The 17,781-nt window shown below is 42.2% G+C and overlaps 3 protein-coding genes across 6 annotated transcripts in view; 2 read left to right on the top strand and 1 right to left on the bottom strand.

The window, feature by feature from the left end:
* Positions 1-812: 812 nt before the first annotated feature.
* On the top strand, positions 813-8,217 carry arhgap11a (Rho GTPase activating protein 11A). 4 transcript variants are annotated; one of them, XM_051386359.1, is made up of 13 exons: positions 813-1,093; positions 1,172-1,519; positions 2,532-2,599; positions 2,706-2,802; positions 2,891-3,147; positions 3,264-3,427; positions 3,517-3,657; positions 3,886-3,960; positions 4,325-4,498; positions 4,594-4,723; positions 4,988-5,096; positions 5,819-5,936; positions 6,078-8,217. In XM_051386359.1, the coding sequence occupies exons 2-13, from the start codon at positions 1,391-1,393 to the stop codon at positions 7,577-7,579; spliced, it is 2,964 nt and encodes a 987-aa protein (XP_051242319.1). In that variant the 5' UTR covers positions 813-1,093; positions 1,172-1,390; the 3' UTR covers positions 7,580-8,217. The 4 variants fall into 4 exon arrangements, with proteins under 4 accessions (XP_051242319.1, XP_051242329.1, XP_051242309.1 ...); XM_051386369.1 differs by having other exon boundaries at positions 1,178-1,519; XM_051386349.1 differs by having other exon boundaries at positions 813-1,519.
* Positions 8,218-10,116: 1,899 nt separating this feature from the next.
* On the top strand, positions 10,117-12,281 carry grem1b (gremlin 1b). Its single transcript, XM_051386576.1, has 2 exons — positions 10,117-10,435; positions 10,897-12,281. The coding sequence occupies exons 1-2, from the start codon at positions 10,428-10,430 to the stop codon at positions 11,444-11,446; spliced, it is 558 nt and encodes a 185-aa protein (XP_051242536.1). The 5' UTR covers positions 10,117-10,427; the 3' UTR covers positions 11,447-12,281.
* Positions 12,282-13,224: 943 nt separating this feature from the next.
* LOC127355427 (formin-like) overlaps positions 13,225-17,781 on the bottom strand; it is a 51,729-nt gene continuing 47,172 nt past the window's right edge. Inside the window, 3 exon segments of the mRNA XM_051386296.1 lie at positions 13,225-15,163; positions 15,274-15,355; positions 16,650-16,799. Of these exon segments, the coding sequence (XP_051242256.1) occupies positions 15,116-15,163; positions 15,274-15,355; positions 16,650-16,799 (280 nt within the window). The 3' untranslated portion in view covers positions 13,225-15,115.

A 17,781-nucleotide genomic window follows, 5' to 3' on the forward strand; every position in this document is an offset into this window, starting at 1 on the left:
GATAAAATAATGAGTGACACTAGCATTATGACATTCGCACATACACCACATCCTGTAATGTGTGCGAGTGTCTTTGCCTCACATGCCTTTATGCCCAGGCCTAAAAGAGTTTCCTGAAACATGGTAATGCTTCCGCCTAGTGGTTGAAGACAGAAGTGAACATTACCTTTTACTTGAGCCAGCTACTCATGAGACATTTTGCAGGTTACAATGAATGACTTTCATAAAGCCAGGACAGAGGAGCTTTGTGATGGCAGTCACTGTGTGCTTTAGGTTCTTCTTGTGCAATACACAATCTTCACACTGCTTTATAGCATTTGATATTGCAATCTATTACAACCTTTAATTTCTGGTTCTTCTCTTAGAGGATTGGCCCTGATCATTTTACAATTTCCAGTCCATAGTTCTTATTCTTTTTAGTGATCTTATTAAATGAGCTGAATATTGTTTTCAACGTTATACAATATATATGGAGTACACAGGGGCTATACATCATGTGCCATAAGTGTACAAAAACAGGGTGAGGGAGAATTCACCAGCTAATAACTGAATTTCATTAAATATGTGAGTTTGTCTGTTACAATGTACACAATAATACGTGCACCAAAGTTTGGTGCATTTTCCATTTTACAAGTGCGACTAGTTTTAACTACAGAGTCCACCGGTTGAGAAGGGGCGTCCACTTCAATGTTCATCTGGCCCAACAGAAACCGCCCCGCCCAGCAATACTACCCTGGCTAATAAAACACGCGCCCTATAGAATGTTATTCGAACCGTTCCCAGCCAATCACAGCGTAGAGCGTAGGGAGCGCCGCTGTTTGAATGCTCTGCGGAAACAGACAGCCTCGCAACCGATTTGACGAGCGAACCACAGCACAATGCAGTTAGCTAGCTAACGGCTTAAAAACTGTGTAACTCTTATACAGTCCACCGTTTGAGAAGAGGTAAACAGTCATTTTAAGTCGTGTGACACCGAAAGCTGTTTTATTGTTTCGCTCGAAACGCGTTAATGAGCTAATGTGACTTGCTAACCTAGCTGGCTAACGTTAGCTAGCTAACTGCATTGCAACTGAAGCATGAAGCTAGTCATTAGGTAAGCTCTCCATACTGTAAAGTTAAGCGAAGTCGTTAACTTCTCCTTTCGACTGAGTAAGGTGTTCTTACTTTTTAGGTACAGTTGGTAAATGGTGGAGAACAAGCGTCGTGTAAGCAGTTAAGACCCCTGCAGGATGAGTTAGCAGAAGTTTGGTGGAAGTGATAAAGTTAAGAAAGGTTTGGCTCAGGACAGGACGGATACAACTGCGGATGTCAGGTTTACTTCGGTCCTGACGGAAGAGAGTGAAGGAACTGTTGCAAAGTGCATTTGGAAGTACAAGATAGGGGTGTAAAAATGAAAGTCATGGAGAAAAATATGATGCGTCTGGTGGCTGTGCAACACCTCCGCTCAGCGTACGGCATAAAGACAAAGAACTGGAACAAAAACAAAGCAGCCAGCTGTAAGCCAACAGCCAGCAACTCGGTAAGTTTAAAGAAAACTAATGTACAGCGCATTTTATTTGGCTTTCATTTGCAGTGACTCTGATACAATCTGTTGTGGTAGACCACAAATCAACAAGTTCACAGTAGCAGCCTTGGACGTACTATTGTTTAGTCTGTTGAATCAAATTAGCATATTACTGAAAGCGTACCCCCACTCATGAGACCCATTTGTTCGCAGGCCGTTGTCACCCATGTCAGTCACTACTGATACTTTGTTTGGCTGTTCTCGTGATTATTCACCCCATAAAATTCTTTAGCATCAACAGAAAGCCAAGTCTAACAAGACACAAAAGGGCAATGTTTTCACATAAATCTCTCTCTCTCTCTCTCTCTCTCTCTCTCTCGGACATTTTGGCAATATAAACCTGTAATTTAGGCAGTACAATTTAACCTCCGCTGCATATGCAATACTGAATTTAATGGCGGTTAATTTCAAAATTTACTCTGAAGGCCCTGTTTGTTCTTGTGTGTGCTTTACTGGTAATTGGCTCACAGCAGTCACAAGGTTTGTTGCAAGAGACTTTGTGACTTTTCAAAATAAACACTGAACTTCTGCATTTGCAGGGTCAGAGAAAGAAAACAAAGGCCACAAACTTGAGCTCAGGCTATGTGAAGAAATCAAGAACCAAAATGAAGTAATTGTTCTACACTGAAATTCAGATTGTTGAGATTAAAACCCAACATAGGGTGGCTGCTGTGGCTTTTATCGTTTATCATTATCATGGTAATGTAAGCCATTAAAAGTGACTGATCAAAGGTAGTAGAAATGTGTGACAGTGAAATTCCTGTCTTGTCACAGAGAAAAGCATTTTAATCAATATGGTTTAAACAGAAACACAGTGCGTTCAAGATTTTGACATAGATGACAATATGTGACAAGTGCGATGTTGGGTTAACCACCGATTGGATCCGTTTTTCATATTTTTAACTTTCCTCTTTGAAATCTAAAACTGAGAGTTAATGTCTTGTTTATTGTGTGCTTGTTCCCTCAGACAAAGCTTTTCGGGGTATCCCTGGAGACCTTACCGTACTATAATATGGAATGTGGGAGCGTGCCAAGGCAAGTGGATATGCTAATTTACTTTTACTCGAGCTTACAGTTGACAAGTTATTTCTCGTCCCGCCTTGTTCATTCTATACTAATGACATTTCACTGCATTTCTTAGCTTTCTGGTCGATGCATGTATGAAACTGCTGGCACATGTCGACACGGAGGGCCTGTTCAGAAAATCCGGCTCCGTCATTCGCCTGAAAGCACTCAGGGTGAGTGATGGCTGAAGTTGACCTTACATTCACTAAGTGCACTTGACCCAGAGAGATGTCTTAACAAAGCTGTGTTTTGTTTGTCCAGGCTAAATTGGATGCTGGTGAGGAGTGCCTGTCCACTGCACTTCCCTGTGATGTGGCTGGTCTGGTGAAGCAGTTCTTCAGGGAGCTGCCAGAGCCCGTGCTCCCCACAGAGCTGCAGGAGGCCTTCCTCAAGGCCCAGCAGCTCCCCACTGAGGAGGAGAGGACCTCTGCCACCATGCTGCTTTCATGTGTGCTACCAGACAAAAACCTAACTGTCCTGCGTCACTTTTTTGACTTCCTCCAGAATGTGTCAAAGAGGTGACAGAATTATATTTAGATTGATTATTTTGTTGTCTCTAGATTATTTACTGTTTTTAAATCTTTTTACTTTTGTCGTCATATATACATTACTGTTTTTCTTTTCTTAATTGCAGGTGTGCAGAGAATAAGATGGATAGCAGCAACTTGTCTGTAATCTTGGCTCCCAACCTCCTTCACTTCGGAGATAGTACAGAGAAGATGAACGCCAACACTGAGAAGCGCCTCAAGCTACAGGCAGCCATAGTACACTGCTTCATAGAGAATGCACACAACTTTGGTATGAGGCATTTTACCTGCAGGTCATCTGTGTGACAGTCTTTACTGTAGCTTTATTGCTAATATTTGGTTGTGTCTGTGTGCCTACAGGTGTGTTACCACATTTTCTTCTAGAGAAAGTTCCAGCCATGCTGGGCAGTGAGGCTGGGGCTGTGTCCCCTACTCACGATGAACTTGAGGAACTGGACTTAAACTCAGGGATGAAGAAGAGACACAGACGCAGCTTTGGAGGTAGGTCTAAATGATCAGAGATTGATTTATTTGGTGAAAAAATATGCAAAGATTGGCCAGATAAATTACAACTACCCTGGTGCAACCACACTGGAGATTTAGTGACATTAGACACATTCAAGTAAAATGAAGCCCTGTATCACAGCATCTGTAGATGAATCATGTTATTTTGTAGCAGCTTTAGTCAGTAAATATTGTTTATATGGTTCGATTTGTCTCATATTTCAGATATGGTCAATGGTGCTCTGAATAAGATAAAAACTAATAGAACACCCCAAAAGGCCACCCAGTCAGACAGTCTTGGTAGGTACTATGGTCAGATGAGATAATGCTGCCTGTCATATAGCTACTTTACTGTAGTAATCCATCTGCTATGCATATGAAACAACAAGCTTTCTGTCTTCTGGTACGCTTCAAATGAAACTGATTCACATTTGCCTTGATAATAAATAATGTGTTGTTTGAACGATGTGAATTTATGCCTTTTATTTCAAATATCTTTATTGGCTTTGATTTTCTTTGCCTGTCTGCCTGTCATTTGCATGGATCATCTTCCAAAAATGAATGCTGATTCTTCTCAGTGCCTTGGCTCAGAATCATCTGTTGGAATACAAAAGAGGAAATCCTACACATTCAAAGATATTAATTCTTTTGTGATTTTTGCCAGTCTTTTCCTCTGCAACTCCTGTGATTGCAACGCCATCCTCAAAGCGAAAGCTTCCTTTGGAATCTGGGCACTCTTTTGGATTCTCAAACAAGAAACGTAGATCTGTCAAAAAGACCCTTGGGATAGAATTACTTCCCAATACTTTGTTCAGTGGAACGTCTACTCCTGGATCAGGTATTGATGATTGTTTAATCAAATGGGCATCAGCTGTCCCGCTCACTAAAGCTTGTGGTAAAGCTGACATGTTTTTTCCCTTTTATATACTCTAGCTTACAGTGCTTCGGGGGTGTTGGACTCTTCCCAGAATATCCTGTCACCAGCAGGGAAGTCTAGAAGGCAATCGGCTACCTCTGTCAGGAGGAAGAGCAGACGACTGAGCAACAGACATGCTGTCAACAGGTATGCACTTTGCCCTTCAGTTGTCTTTCAAAATTCATATGTCATTTATATCTTGTGTAGATGTGACAGAAGTGCTGCCACATAGAAATGACACTATGACTCAAAAAATTAAGACAAAGTAAAGCTATACATTTTTCTGTGCCACACAGCTATGCAGTTCCTACTATACTATACTATATTATACAGAGAGATAAGAGTTACTAAAAGATTAAACCTCAGAGCTATCTCACGTTGATAATTGTTTGAATGTATATCCTTTTTCAGAGTTGAATCTGGAAGGGCTGGCTGCTTTTCTCCTAAAGCCAGCAAAAAAGAAGCACCGCTCAAATCCCTTCGCTCGCGTTTTAGCCTGGGGAAGAGCAGCAAAGACGCTGTAAGTGTGGTTGCTCGACAGACTTAACATTCCACTTATCTGGTTCACAGATGAACAGTGAAAATGGCGTTAATCAAGTGCGTTCAGGCATACGCTGCAATTAACTGTATTAAAATCAAGTAACACTTTTGCACACGGGGTATTTTTTGGGGTAAATTGTTGCACAATAGCACTTTTTAATTGTGTAACATTCTAAGTTTACTTTCAGTGGTTAACACAGTGAAACTAATGCATGCACAGTTTTAAAAAATAAGCTGGATTGTTTTTTCAGTACCTGTAATATTACTAAATAATATGTTTGATACTTGCATGGTACAAAGCCATAGGATATTTCCTGTGCCCAATTTTCAGTGACTATGTTAAGAGCTCAGGTGAAAGGATGTTGTTATATACTATATAGTATATACATAAAATATATTGTAACTTGTTTTGGGGTGCATTAGGTATGCTGTTAAAGGTTTAAGGTGCATAACTTTCTAATGATCTATAGTTAAATGTATATTCTTGACTTAATAAAAAGTTGTTTGGCCAACAAATCCAATATCTGGTTTCTTCTGAGTGATTTTTGTCATCCTCTGAAGAACTAACCACAACAATCATTAATAACATATTAATGTTACATTTTGGGTAACATCTATGGGGTCCTTTTTAACAAAATAATACTCTTAACCTTAATCCTCCTCCTTTCATCTTTCATTTCTCATTCCATGCTGGTGATAAAGGGATCTGAGTCCATTGGCTGGCGACTTGCCACTCAGGAGAGCACCGCCAGTTTTCGTTTCACCAAAGAGACAGAGTTCCTGACTCCATCAGGTCTACCTAGAAAAGCTGAATCCAAAAGTGAGTACCAAATAAACAAATAATAAACTGATATATACCTTTTTCTTTTTTCATATTATATATAAGAAATATTCTAGCATAATGTTACTCATGCATTGTTTTGAGTTGTAATAGCTGCTAATATTCCACTTTGTTTTACAGGCTCCAAGTACATCAGTAAGTCTGAAGACAACCTGCTGACCCCCCAATGTGACTCAAGTGCCCACCGGACCTCATGGAACGGGGAGACTCCCGTAGGAGCCGAGGCTTTTAGCGGAGGATCTTTCACAGACACCCCCATGAACGTATGCCTTAAGAGCAACTATACGTCTGAGCCAGCCATTGTCGTATCAAAGCCCCTGATGGTGCCCAGCCTTCCCAAGAAGCTGTGTTGTGCTTCCAGTGCCGAGAGCCTGGAGAGTGAGAGCTCCGTCACTGTAGGCCAGAGCCAAACCGGCCCCACTCTGCTGAAAATAAAGAAGGCCTTCACAGAGTCGGGAAGCGACCTCCAGGCTGTCATAAAGGACCCATGCAACTCAACGGGAACAAGCACAACTAAACCACCAGACAGCATCGTAGTCCCTCCACCAGAGTCTCCCACAGTCCATGTTCTTTCTGTTGACTCCGAGACCTCGAGCTTCCCGGCTCAGCAGCGCCTTTTTGCTAATGATCAGAACATTACCTTCGGCCAGATTGAAATTGCCGCTTTGTCACCGTTGCATATTGACAGTGTAATTTTTGAGTCTGGTGTATACCGTAGTCCAGCAGCAAAGGCAGATATAGGTTCTCTCTGCCCTACTCCCATCAGTAGCCATGACAGCTCCATGGTGGGTGAGAGCGAAAGGGAGGTAGAGCCGGTAAACTGCAGCAGGTTGATTGATGCTCTGGACATCCAGAGTCCTGCTCTCTTCAAACTTGGCGTCCCCTCCGGGCTGCAGTCCACTCCATACAAGCTGGACCTTGAACTCGGAGATGAGCTTGGCACACCTCCTAAAATTGGTACTAAAGTCAGTGTGGTACATGAGCACGAATCTTCCTTAGAGATTGGTCCCGAAGTCCAAAACCAACAACCCCTCTCGCCACGCAGCCTGGAGATCGAAAGGTGTCGGGTGGCAGACCACATTCAACACTTCAACAGGCTCACCCTTCATTCTCCCAGAGGCACCATGGGCGCACAAATCCGATCACCGCTCAAGTTCCAACGCACCCCTGTGCGGCAGACTGTCCGCAGGATGAACTCTCTCCTGGGAGAGAGCAGGAGACCCACGAGAAGCACAAAACTCGCCTCCAGCCAGAGCCGTCAAGTGGTGAAGGCAGTGAGCCTGGAGAGCGGCCTTTCCCCTCGCCCACAGCTTCAGCCTTACCAGGAACAGGCACAAGTGGAACTGTCCAATAGCATTTGTCCCATAAAGAAACCACCTCCAGTCCCGCCCAAAAAGCCAAGCACTTTGGCCCGTAAACCAAAGTCCTGCGCTCTGGGCGATGTGACCAACAAGGTCCAAGCAAAGACCAAAATGGACTGTTCCGTCCCCAATCCATGTGGCGATCAGAAGCCTCTTGTGCAGCAGGTAGTCGAGAAGGACATGAACCATTACAGAGGCTCTCCTAGAAACCCTCTCAACCAAGTTCGACTGATGTCTGCTACCAAGCCTGTAGATTTATAGTTCAAAATCTCTTTGCCTTTTTATGTTTTCCTCACTATGCAGGTCTCTGTCTGGTTAGGACTACATGACGTTAAACATTCCCTTCTTATATCATCATATTTTCAGGGGTTTTAATTTATTTTTAGCTGCAGTAGCTGCTGTTTGTGTTGCGTTAGAGCCTCAATGGGAGATGTTCATATGCCTTAAGTTTGTTTTACTCTAGTAAAGCAGGTTTAGAAGTGAAATATTGACAAATGCCTACAAGATTATATGTTGCGTAGTGTTTAGATGGTAGTGTGCAGACCAAATTATGTGAAATGTGATTGATGGTATGACTGGAAATATTTAGATCAAGTCTTATGCTTTTATTTATGCATTTTATATCAAATCCTTAGTTAGATGTTTTTAAAAAGAAAATGTTTACAGAAGTCACAGCTGTTTTTTTTTTTATTACAGAATATTTTCTTACTGTTGTCATGAACAGAAAGAAGGGAAAAAAAATCAGCTTTTGTTGCATTTTATGAAAGAAGAAAAAAAAGCCAAGCAGTATTGATCACATCGTCTGTCTCAGTCCATTAATTTCAAACAACCAGTAAAATGCTTTGCCATGTGAACCGATCCAGACCAATAAATTCAGACAGCATATATGTTTCTCTTCAGTTGAATTGTCTGCTTTGCATTAATGGTCAGTACCTGTCGGAGCCAGGAGGGGGAGTCCTACAACCGCTGCTGAACACACAGCACACTGACATGTTCAGTGAAACGTGCTCTAATAGGGCTCAGGAATGTATTCTGTCAGAAACCTGAGGTTGCAACCTTTTCCAGGTCACATGTACTTATTTTCTGCTGCGTATGTTTGAACAAAGTCAGTTCTGGTACATTTGGAGAGAGATAATCTGCATCTCTGAAGATTCTTCTATTAACGTGTTCTTTCTGCTCAGTGTAAACTCACATCCCAATGCTACTAAACTGTCTATATGGATTTGGCTCAGGGCTCCACGTCAACCAGCTTAACACTTGTGTCTCTCTGAAGAACGTGAATGGCGCAGGCATGGTTTTTTTATTTTATTTAGTTTTTTAGTAGACAGTAAAAGGGTGGAGGTCGAAATCATTCCCTGAGATCTATTCTTCACTGCCATTGGGTGTTTCACATGCTTTTTAAGTTTAGTGGTATGGATTAGACTTGACAAAGAGTTGGATTAAAATCATCCGTTACTGTAGCAGTATATTAGAATTATAATGCTCTTAGCGCAGTGTGTATTTATACTGGTTTAATGCTCCACGTCCAGCCGCTGCGTTATGATGCATAAATATTGCGGCCATGTGTTCAGCAGATGAGTTCACGGTGAGAGAAGATGGTGCGATTCACCTTACTGAAGCAGCATAAAATATATATATATATATATATATATATATATCAGAAGCATACACAGAAAATCCAGTAACAGACGATTCGTTTATGAGTTACAGAGATACAGGCAGGTTGAATGTTTGGCCTAAATAATCTGATTTTAAACCGACAACCAAAAGTTTTATTTTCCAGAATATCATCAGAGCTGAAACTGACTTTCCTCCACAAAGGAAGCTCTTCAGTTTGTCTTTATATTTTGGCACAACTTTCTCACAATTCACCCTTTATAACGGAGATTAAAATGAGTAACTAATGTCATATAAATATATATAGTTAATAACTCCTTTACCTTTATGCATAAATTATAAACACATTTTTGAGTTATCAGGTTGTTAAAAATCCCTTCAGCGGGACACTGGATTATGTTTCAGATATTATTTAGTTCACTAAGTAGACAGTCTAATGGACCATTAACCTTGTGGAAAAACCTGAAATTAATTAATTAACTTAATTAATATTTATAACAGCTTTTTACCAAACATAAATGATGTCGGAGGGATATTGCACAACCTTGCAACCCGAGAGCTCCTCTTAATAATGGTTTAAACTGATCAAATAAAGTAAATGACTTAACAAATAAAAATACTATTAATAACAATATATAAGTCTTATATAATAGGTGCTTTATTATTAAAGTGTCCGATATTGCACTTTAATTCATTTTAAAGAGTGGAATCTGAGACTCATTTACACAGTAGTCTAATTTGTGCATGCGTAGATTCACTAAGGAGACGTGTAGTAAATAACTAAAAGGCTGTGGCTATTTAATGGAGCAATGCATATTGTTTATATACCACACTGCGTTTCTGGAATGCACAATCGTCTGTTTCAAAGCATATTCCACAATTTCTTTTTAAAATGTTTTATCCAAAAAGCGTGTTATTGTTGTTATGCTGAGGATTCACAGGTGTGCTGTAAAGTGTCAACCTTTCTGATAGAGTTCATTCTCAGACCGTGAACGCCTCCTTTCATTTTCAAAATTGTGACCTCCTCAGTGTTATTATCATGCTCCTTTTCAAATAAAACATATCAACTGCTTTACTTTTTCCATGTGCGCACAAACCTCCGGCCTGTCCGCTCTCAGCCCGTCTCTCCCCCTCCTCCTCTTCCTCCTCCTCTCTGCCTGCCCTCGCTGTTCCTCGGTTGTCTGTTTTCTTGAAGTGGGTTCAGGGAAGTGTTGAGGGGGCGGATAGTTTTGATTTTCTCTACATCGTGCTTAGCCAATAATGTAGAGGGAACTGTTGTGCACATCTCAGCTGGCAGACATTTAAAAGGGAGACAGTCCGGCGCTGGAGCAATTTGTATTAAACCCCCCTGGCCCCTGTCTATGGAGCGGTTAGTCTCCCACCCATCCACAGTCCCACCAGTGTACAGTCGACAGCAGTAGGTGCCTATCACCTCGGAAGGTGCCGTAGAGGAGTGACAGGATCAGATCATCGCACTTGAAGCAGTGGAGAGATGGACAGGTGAGTGGATTTGGACAGTTTCTGACCATAACATCCACGCGCAGATACATTTTAACTTTATTTTATGTTAATACTTACAAATAACCACTAACTGCATGCTTGTTATCCTCTGGTGTGCATTTATGAATACGTAGATATTAAACAAGTAAGTTTATGTGCTTTTGTTTTTGTTAAACTTGGTTTGGCGGTCCTTTGCATTATGGTTAATGTATATATAAAGTACTGTACATGGTACTTAATACACGAGACTTACATTTTTCATTCAATTATTTAGACTGATGTAATTCAAATGTACACTTTAAATGTTTTTGGACTTAAGTCTCGTTTTCCATACGGATTAAAAATAGAAGGAAAGCTGTGCCTGTGCGTTTTTACGCAGCGTAAAAGCTTTGACAGCTGTGCGTAACCCATCCAGTGTTGAAACGGTATTGGTGATGAATTATTTTCTTCTCCTCCCCAAGGATGGCCAACTCGACGCGTATCTTCTGCAGTATGGTTTTCATCATTGGGTTGCTATCCTCTCCCGTGGATTCCAAAAGAAACCGAGGTTCACAAGGCGCCATTCCTCATCCTGACAAAAACAACCCAAACGAATCGGAGCAGCAACCGCAGCCTCCGCAGGCAGGCTCCGGGTCCCGGCAGAGGCAGGGCTCATCCTCACCGGCCGACGAGGTGCTGGAGTCCAGCCAGGAAGCGTTACATGTGACGGAGCGCCAGTATTTGAAACGGGACTGGTGCAAGACGCAGCCCCTGAAGCAGACCATCCACGAGGAGGGCTGCGTCAGCCGCACCATCATCAACCGCTTCTGTTACGGACAGTGCAACTCCTTCTACATCCCCAGACACATCCGCCGGGAGGAGGGTGCCTTCCAGTCCTGTTCTTTTTGCAAGCCGAAGCGTTTTACCACCATGACTTTTACTTTGAACTGTCCGGACCAGCAGCCACCCACAAAGAAGAAACGCATCCAGCGCGTCAAACAGTGCCGCTGTATATCCATAGACCTGGACTAAAGACGCACAGAAATGTGTGTGTGTGTGTGTGTGTGTGTGTGTGTGTGTGTGTGTGTGTGTGTGTGTTTGTTTCATGCTCTTATTCTTCGCGGACAGGATTGTTGGTAGAATACAAACAAACAAACCAAACAGAAAAGGCTGTCACACAGCCCACAACGCGTGTCTGGCTCCATCTAGAAAGAAGCATCCATGAAGGCTTCCTACATGTAGGCTACAACGATTCTCTTCTTGCACAACGTGTGAACAAATATGGACATGCAACTTATAAACCGACGTTAAACTGCATTGAACATTTAACTCCTCACCAGTTTGCCAAGTTTGAAAACAAGCATCACTGCACGGGAACGCTGACATGGAATGGCCACGTTTTACGCACGGCTTCCTCGCCTCCTCCAGAGGACTGCATAACTCCGGTTTATTTAATAAGTCACGGTTCAAAACGCTTATTGTGACACGGAAACACAATCTTGTATTTTTGTGTGCATATATGTGTGTTTAACTGGATGTTTCCACTGTGTGGAATTTGATGGACGAGTGGCGATATTTGTAAATGGAAAATGTGATTTTATTTCGATACTTCAAGAAACTTTCGAGGTTAATTGATATCTGTGAATTTCCATCAGTAAAGTGTTTGATTTTTTTGTAAGTTGGGCGCATATTCAGTTGTAGAGACAACAGGCTTCTTTGTTAGTATAAATGGGGCAATGTACAGTGGTGATTTCTACAGTATCGAGGTTAGATAGTTGTAAAATGTAAAGCCATCTTTGATGTAACCGGTTTGTTTATCCCTTTAATTAAATTATCCATGAAAACATCAAATAAACGGATGTTGGAATATTGTGCATATCATGTTACTTTACACCTGATGTAAAGGAGGAAAGTGTATTCAAACAAAATGTTAAATGATGTGCTCATCATCTGCGGCTCTCCTCCTGCACGGAGAGACGTTCACGCTCAGACCTTGGCATACATTTCATCGTAAAAGTGGTCAGTTTTATGAGAAAAGATGCGGTTACCTGCTCCTATAATCCCTTGAAATGATGCCATTTAGCCTTTACTACATTTTGTTACACGACTCGCAAATGTGGAAAGAGGGAACGCCGCATTTCAGTGCAAATGATGAGGGAGTTTCTGTCTAAACGGCACCAATCCAGCATTTAATAAACAAGCCGAAAATTGGATTTCTTCTTAATTAGAAAAAGCATTATTCTTCAGCCTTACACAACACTCAATCTGTATGATTACTTTGGGATGAACTGAAGAGCAAAAGCTGTAAATCTACAGTCAAAATATTGACTGAAATTTCTCTTTTTTTAATCAGTCTATTGGTGAATTATTGATCCTTGTTGAATTTAGTTTTTAAATGACTAAGTAAAACCAGGTTCTAAATTTCCATTGCAAAGCACAGATTGACTGTTGGTATTTTTCCTGATTCAACAATTAGGCTAAAACACTGAAATGTGCATCTAATTAAATTTCACATTCCTAATGCAATCTTAGTTCTCTTAAAAGAAACCTAATGACTAATTCCTCACACTATTAAAGATAATCACTTTATTGTAGCGCTCTTCCTGGAACAATGTCTTAAAATGCAGCTTGATTGAATGACTTAACGGTGACTCATAGTTTATTGAACAGCCTAGCTGAATTATGAATCATCAAGTCCCCTTTGATGAGTCAGCTTTCTTACATAAATATCACATTTGCTCAGTGCACTGCTGGGCTTCTAAAAGCCGGCCTAATGGAAGTGTTGACAGACGAATATAGAGAGATATTGGTCCAGTTTGTTCGGCATCCAGTAGTTTATTCTTGAAATTTAAAACAATTCCATAAAATTACAGAGCACCTATATGAGAGCTATTGAAGGTTACATAAACTGACATACATACAGTAGAGGCTACAGCAGTTCCTTGGTCAGTATCAGCTCTTTGTTTTCTTTTTCAAACCCTCTGAAGTAAAACATAGCAGTTTAAAGTTCTGAAATATCTAGTTTTCTTTATACAAAATAAATGGCACACGTGAAAGACTTTGGAGGGTATAAAAGCAATTCAAGGTGCAGCTTTTACGGATACTCTGATAATGGAAGTCTGTCTGAGGTATATCAACTCACATGGCTTCAGGTGATATGCGCAAATGTTCTCAATACCCAAAATATACACTTCATCTCTCCAAAACCAAAAAACAGATTTTCAAGAAGAACAGTCTTCATTCTATTCAAACTACTATTTCTTGGAAATTAGTGGGCACAACAATATATCTTTCATCTAGCGGACCTATCAGGCAGCTTCTCAGTCGATTACATCTCATAAAAATACAGCCTAGAAGGGAACAAAGCTGACGTTATTTTGGCATAAAATAAATCTTTCCTTACATAAATAGACTTTTCTTCAACATTGCAGGAGCGTGGTTACATTTGCAAAAATTAAACATTGAGCTTAATACACTTTCTTAGAAATAATAAAGAAAAAACTCTAATAGGGTGTCAATATGAAGCAAAACAATAAATCGTATTAACAAGAAAACCATACCCTTGCATAGGAAAGGAGGTGCAAAAAAGTGCAAGACACATCTGAAAAGCATAACAGGGGAGGGTGGCTTATAGCGAGCGATGACTACTGCAAGCAGTAAAGTGCTTAAAAGTGTGGTGGACACACTGGATGCACAGCAATTTAATGAATGATTACCAAGTGTGCATACTGTATATTTAATATCTTGGGTTTAAAACTTGTTTTTAATGTTTTTAAGTACATGGTTGTGTGTGTTGGTGTGAGGGGGCCCGAGGCTCGCTGCCAGGTTCTGCTCTTCTCTGGCCGTCACCCAGGAGAGGTCAGTCTGGTGCAGTGCTACAATACAGGGAAACCTCTGCATACTAATTTGTACACACACACACACACACACACTTATATATGCAACATGTCTTCATTTGCACTTGAAGCCTCGGCGAGATCGTTCGTCTTACTCCTCAAAGCTGCACGGTCCCTGCCGATTCCACAACACGACTTATTTACAAGACTCTTAATGAGCCATGGTGAATGAGAAGCTATTAGCTACAGCAAAACGACACCGGGAACTGCTTTTTTTTTTTTTTTTTTTTACCGTTTCCAGAAAGAGAGAGAGAGAGAGAGAGAGAGAGATATCTGTTTTGTCAACATGGATTTTCCTCTCCAGGCAGGAACAACGTCTTGCCACTCTGCTGACGATGTTACGTCTACACCTCAGATAGAAATGGTTTCTCAGCTCTCGTGGATCCATAAGGAACCTCATGGATTTGTCAGCTGGCACTGTTGTGAATCCCACTGACCCCTTGAAACCTTTCACAAGCTGGGCACTCAGAGGTCACACCGTGCTGCATGAATGAGATCAACCTTTGGCCTTTAACACTCTCATCACTCAGCCATGCATCCTTGTTGCAGGCCAAGCTTCTATGAGAAAAAAGTTTGACTGGGGGGGGGTCCAGCGCTGTTAGTAGGGCAGAGATATGGCAGTGGGAGTAGTAAAGAGTCTGGTGAGGTTTTATTTTGAGTCCTTACAGGGCACAGAGGACGGTGCACTGTTGTTGAGGCAGGTGGTCAACGCAGGAGAGATGAGGCCTGCAACACTTTCTGATCTGTCATCTTCTCCGACTTTCTTACCGACAGCAGGCCTTACTTCTTCTTCTGCTGTGGCATTTCATTCAGCTGGAGGACCCGCGGCTTCCTTCTGCCGCAGCCTCTCTTTCTGTTGGCAAGAAGCACAAAAAGATTCAGTGTGTTGATTTCAGTGCTGACACAAGAAAGAGCAGCTTTCAGGAAATTCCATTTCTTTGCTGTATGCAGATCAGTTCTTACCAGACTGTTGGCATTGATCTTCTTGGTTTCGACTCTCTTCTCCGCTGTGATCTTCTTGATGTTTTCTTGAGCTTCCTTCAACCTATAGAGAAAAAAAAGAAATCCACATGGACTTGATACTTGCAGGCACGTTAAAAGTAAGTAAGTGCACGCTGAACACTTTGGAACTAAATCACTAGTACTTATGAAAACAATATAAAGTCAGAAGCCTCTCATCACTGTGACCTTGTGAAGTTGTTTGTAAGAGCAAGACATTTAAGTATCTCCCTGGGGCACCCTGTGACATGGAGCCATGCAGAGTCCACACACACACACACACACACACACACACACACACACACACAGATCCTCTCAGGAGTTTGCGGTCAGTGAAAGCCCTATAAGTGAGAAGCAGTAGAGAATGACAGTGGGTTGATGAGATAATGAGGCAGCCTTTAAAAAACACTTGGCTTTTATGAGTGCGCAAGCAGTATTTAAAATAAAGTTAATTGTACATAAGCACAATCAGCTGTGAGAACTGTGAGACACGATTACCTAGTAAACAATTAAGAGAGAGCACATGGATGCAAGGCAGGGCGCTCAGTTCAGCGTGGAGGACGTTAAATGGAAGCTCAGATTCACGATACGGCAACTTCTGCGGTCCTGACGTTGTCTCTGCATGTGCAGCGCTCTTGCCCTTTGGGCCTGCATGTCCAGCGTCATTACAGTGTTTATCAGCTCTCCCATAACGCGCTGCCTTTAACGGCCACAGGCCCCCATCCGCACACTAGTAAAGCCAGCCAGCCGCCAGGAGGGTCTGCTGTCCCTCGGTGGAATCCCCCCCCCCCACCTTGACGCCTCAGGTCAGGGGAAACATCATAAATTCAGGCCCCAGTCCTTCAGACGAAGGGCCGAGGCCTCAGCTACTCCCGTTTGCCTCCTCTTTGATTGCCTTTCTCTCTGCTTTAATTCCAACCCAGCATCTGCTCATCAGCCTTGCGCAATTAGTGCTAATTTGACGCTATGTCTAGAGGTCGTTAGGACACCAATCCGAAGGTGACGGAGACAAGAAGTCTCACCCATGGATCACATGGTTAAACCTCAGATTGTGTTTTGAAGAGTTAGGGTACATCAGCTGAATGAGGAACCAAATATTTTAGCATCTTACAGAGGATATCAGCCAGGTTTTATGACCTACACTTAAAGGAGAACTCCAAGTATTTAGTTTCGCACTTTCATTAAGTTGGGAAACAAAAAAAGGGGTAGATAAGGTAGAGTTTCAAGAATCTGGCAGAAATGTTTCAGACTTCAGGAAGCCTCATCAGAGCCACAGAAGACATTAGACTCTTTCACAGAGAAATTAAGAAATGGAGCAACCCCACCAGACTCCAACTCACCTCTCTTTGGAGATGTTCTTGTTTTGTCGTATCCAGGTGTTCTTGAAGTCATTGCAAAACTCGTACCAAAGCATAAAAACGTGACTTGGGGCTACGTCTTTCTCCCCAGACTTTGGTTTCACCCCAAAGTAGCTCACCGTGTCCTGGAACCTGGAGTGGAAAACAGAACAGAGGCACAAATAGTGTTGTCTTATCACACACAAACAGTTATAAATAATCTCAGACATAAATAATAGTGTGGTTCAGTGAGCCACTCTAGATTTACAAGCAAGGTCAAAAAGTACAAGGGCCGTTAGGTGTGCATGCTGAAGAAACAGACAAACAGAGAGTAAAAAAAACTGTCCTATACAGAGACAGCACACAGAAAATGATGGATGTAGAGTTCGACAGTGAGGCGAGAAACAGAGCTGGAAGGAGAGTGTCCACCCTGCTGGGCCACGGGGGAGAGCCAGTAGCGACGGCTCCATTATCACATTGACCTCCACAGCCTGCAGGGGAAGACTGCCAGAGGAGACGGAGACAGCCAAGAACAGACTGCGGCTCCTCCAGACACAGCAACACACACACTGCTGTGAAACTCCTACAGCTCCGGGAACATATTTACTGGCAGACAATCAAAGATGTGAATATGATATGATATATGCACATGTGAGCCCGCTCGGGCAGGTGTGCACACATACAGAAAACATAGGAACACAGATCTATGGGAATAAACAGATTCTGAATTTTCAGTTCACTGGGGCAGACTGTGGAGCTGTTGTAGGCCAGCTCCTCAGTCTAATTCAATTGTAACCAAATCTGAACTCTTTGCAAGGCTCTCAGCGGCACACACAAGGCATGAAAAGCAGCCTGCTGCTTCAGATTCCCTCCCTAACCCAAACATGAAAGACATTTTCTAGCCCTGCCTGTCAAAGGGCTGATAAAAGGGGGCTATGATTCAAGGGATGCTCCCTGTCCCATTGACACCCAAGATAGGCTCTGACCTCCAGATGCTAGGTGGCTTTTTGCGATGCTAATCTAAGACACGTTCATGTGGAATGAAACGGTACAATATGCTGCCCAGACGGCCTGCTAAAAGCTGGGGGGGGGGAATGGGGGCTTCTGCACGAGCCTGCTTCCCATTTCCCAGTGA

Source organism: Dicentrarchus labrax, unplaced genomic scaffold (assembly GCF_905237075.1).
Source record: "Dicentrarchus labrax unplaced genomic scaffold, dlabrax2021, whole genome shotgun sequence".
NCBI classification, from domain to species: domain Eukaryota; kingdom Metazoa; phylum Chordata; class Actinopteri; family Moronidae; genus Dicentrarchus; species Dicentrarchus labrax.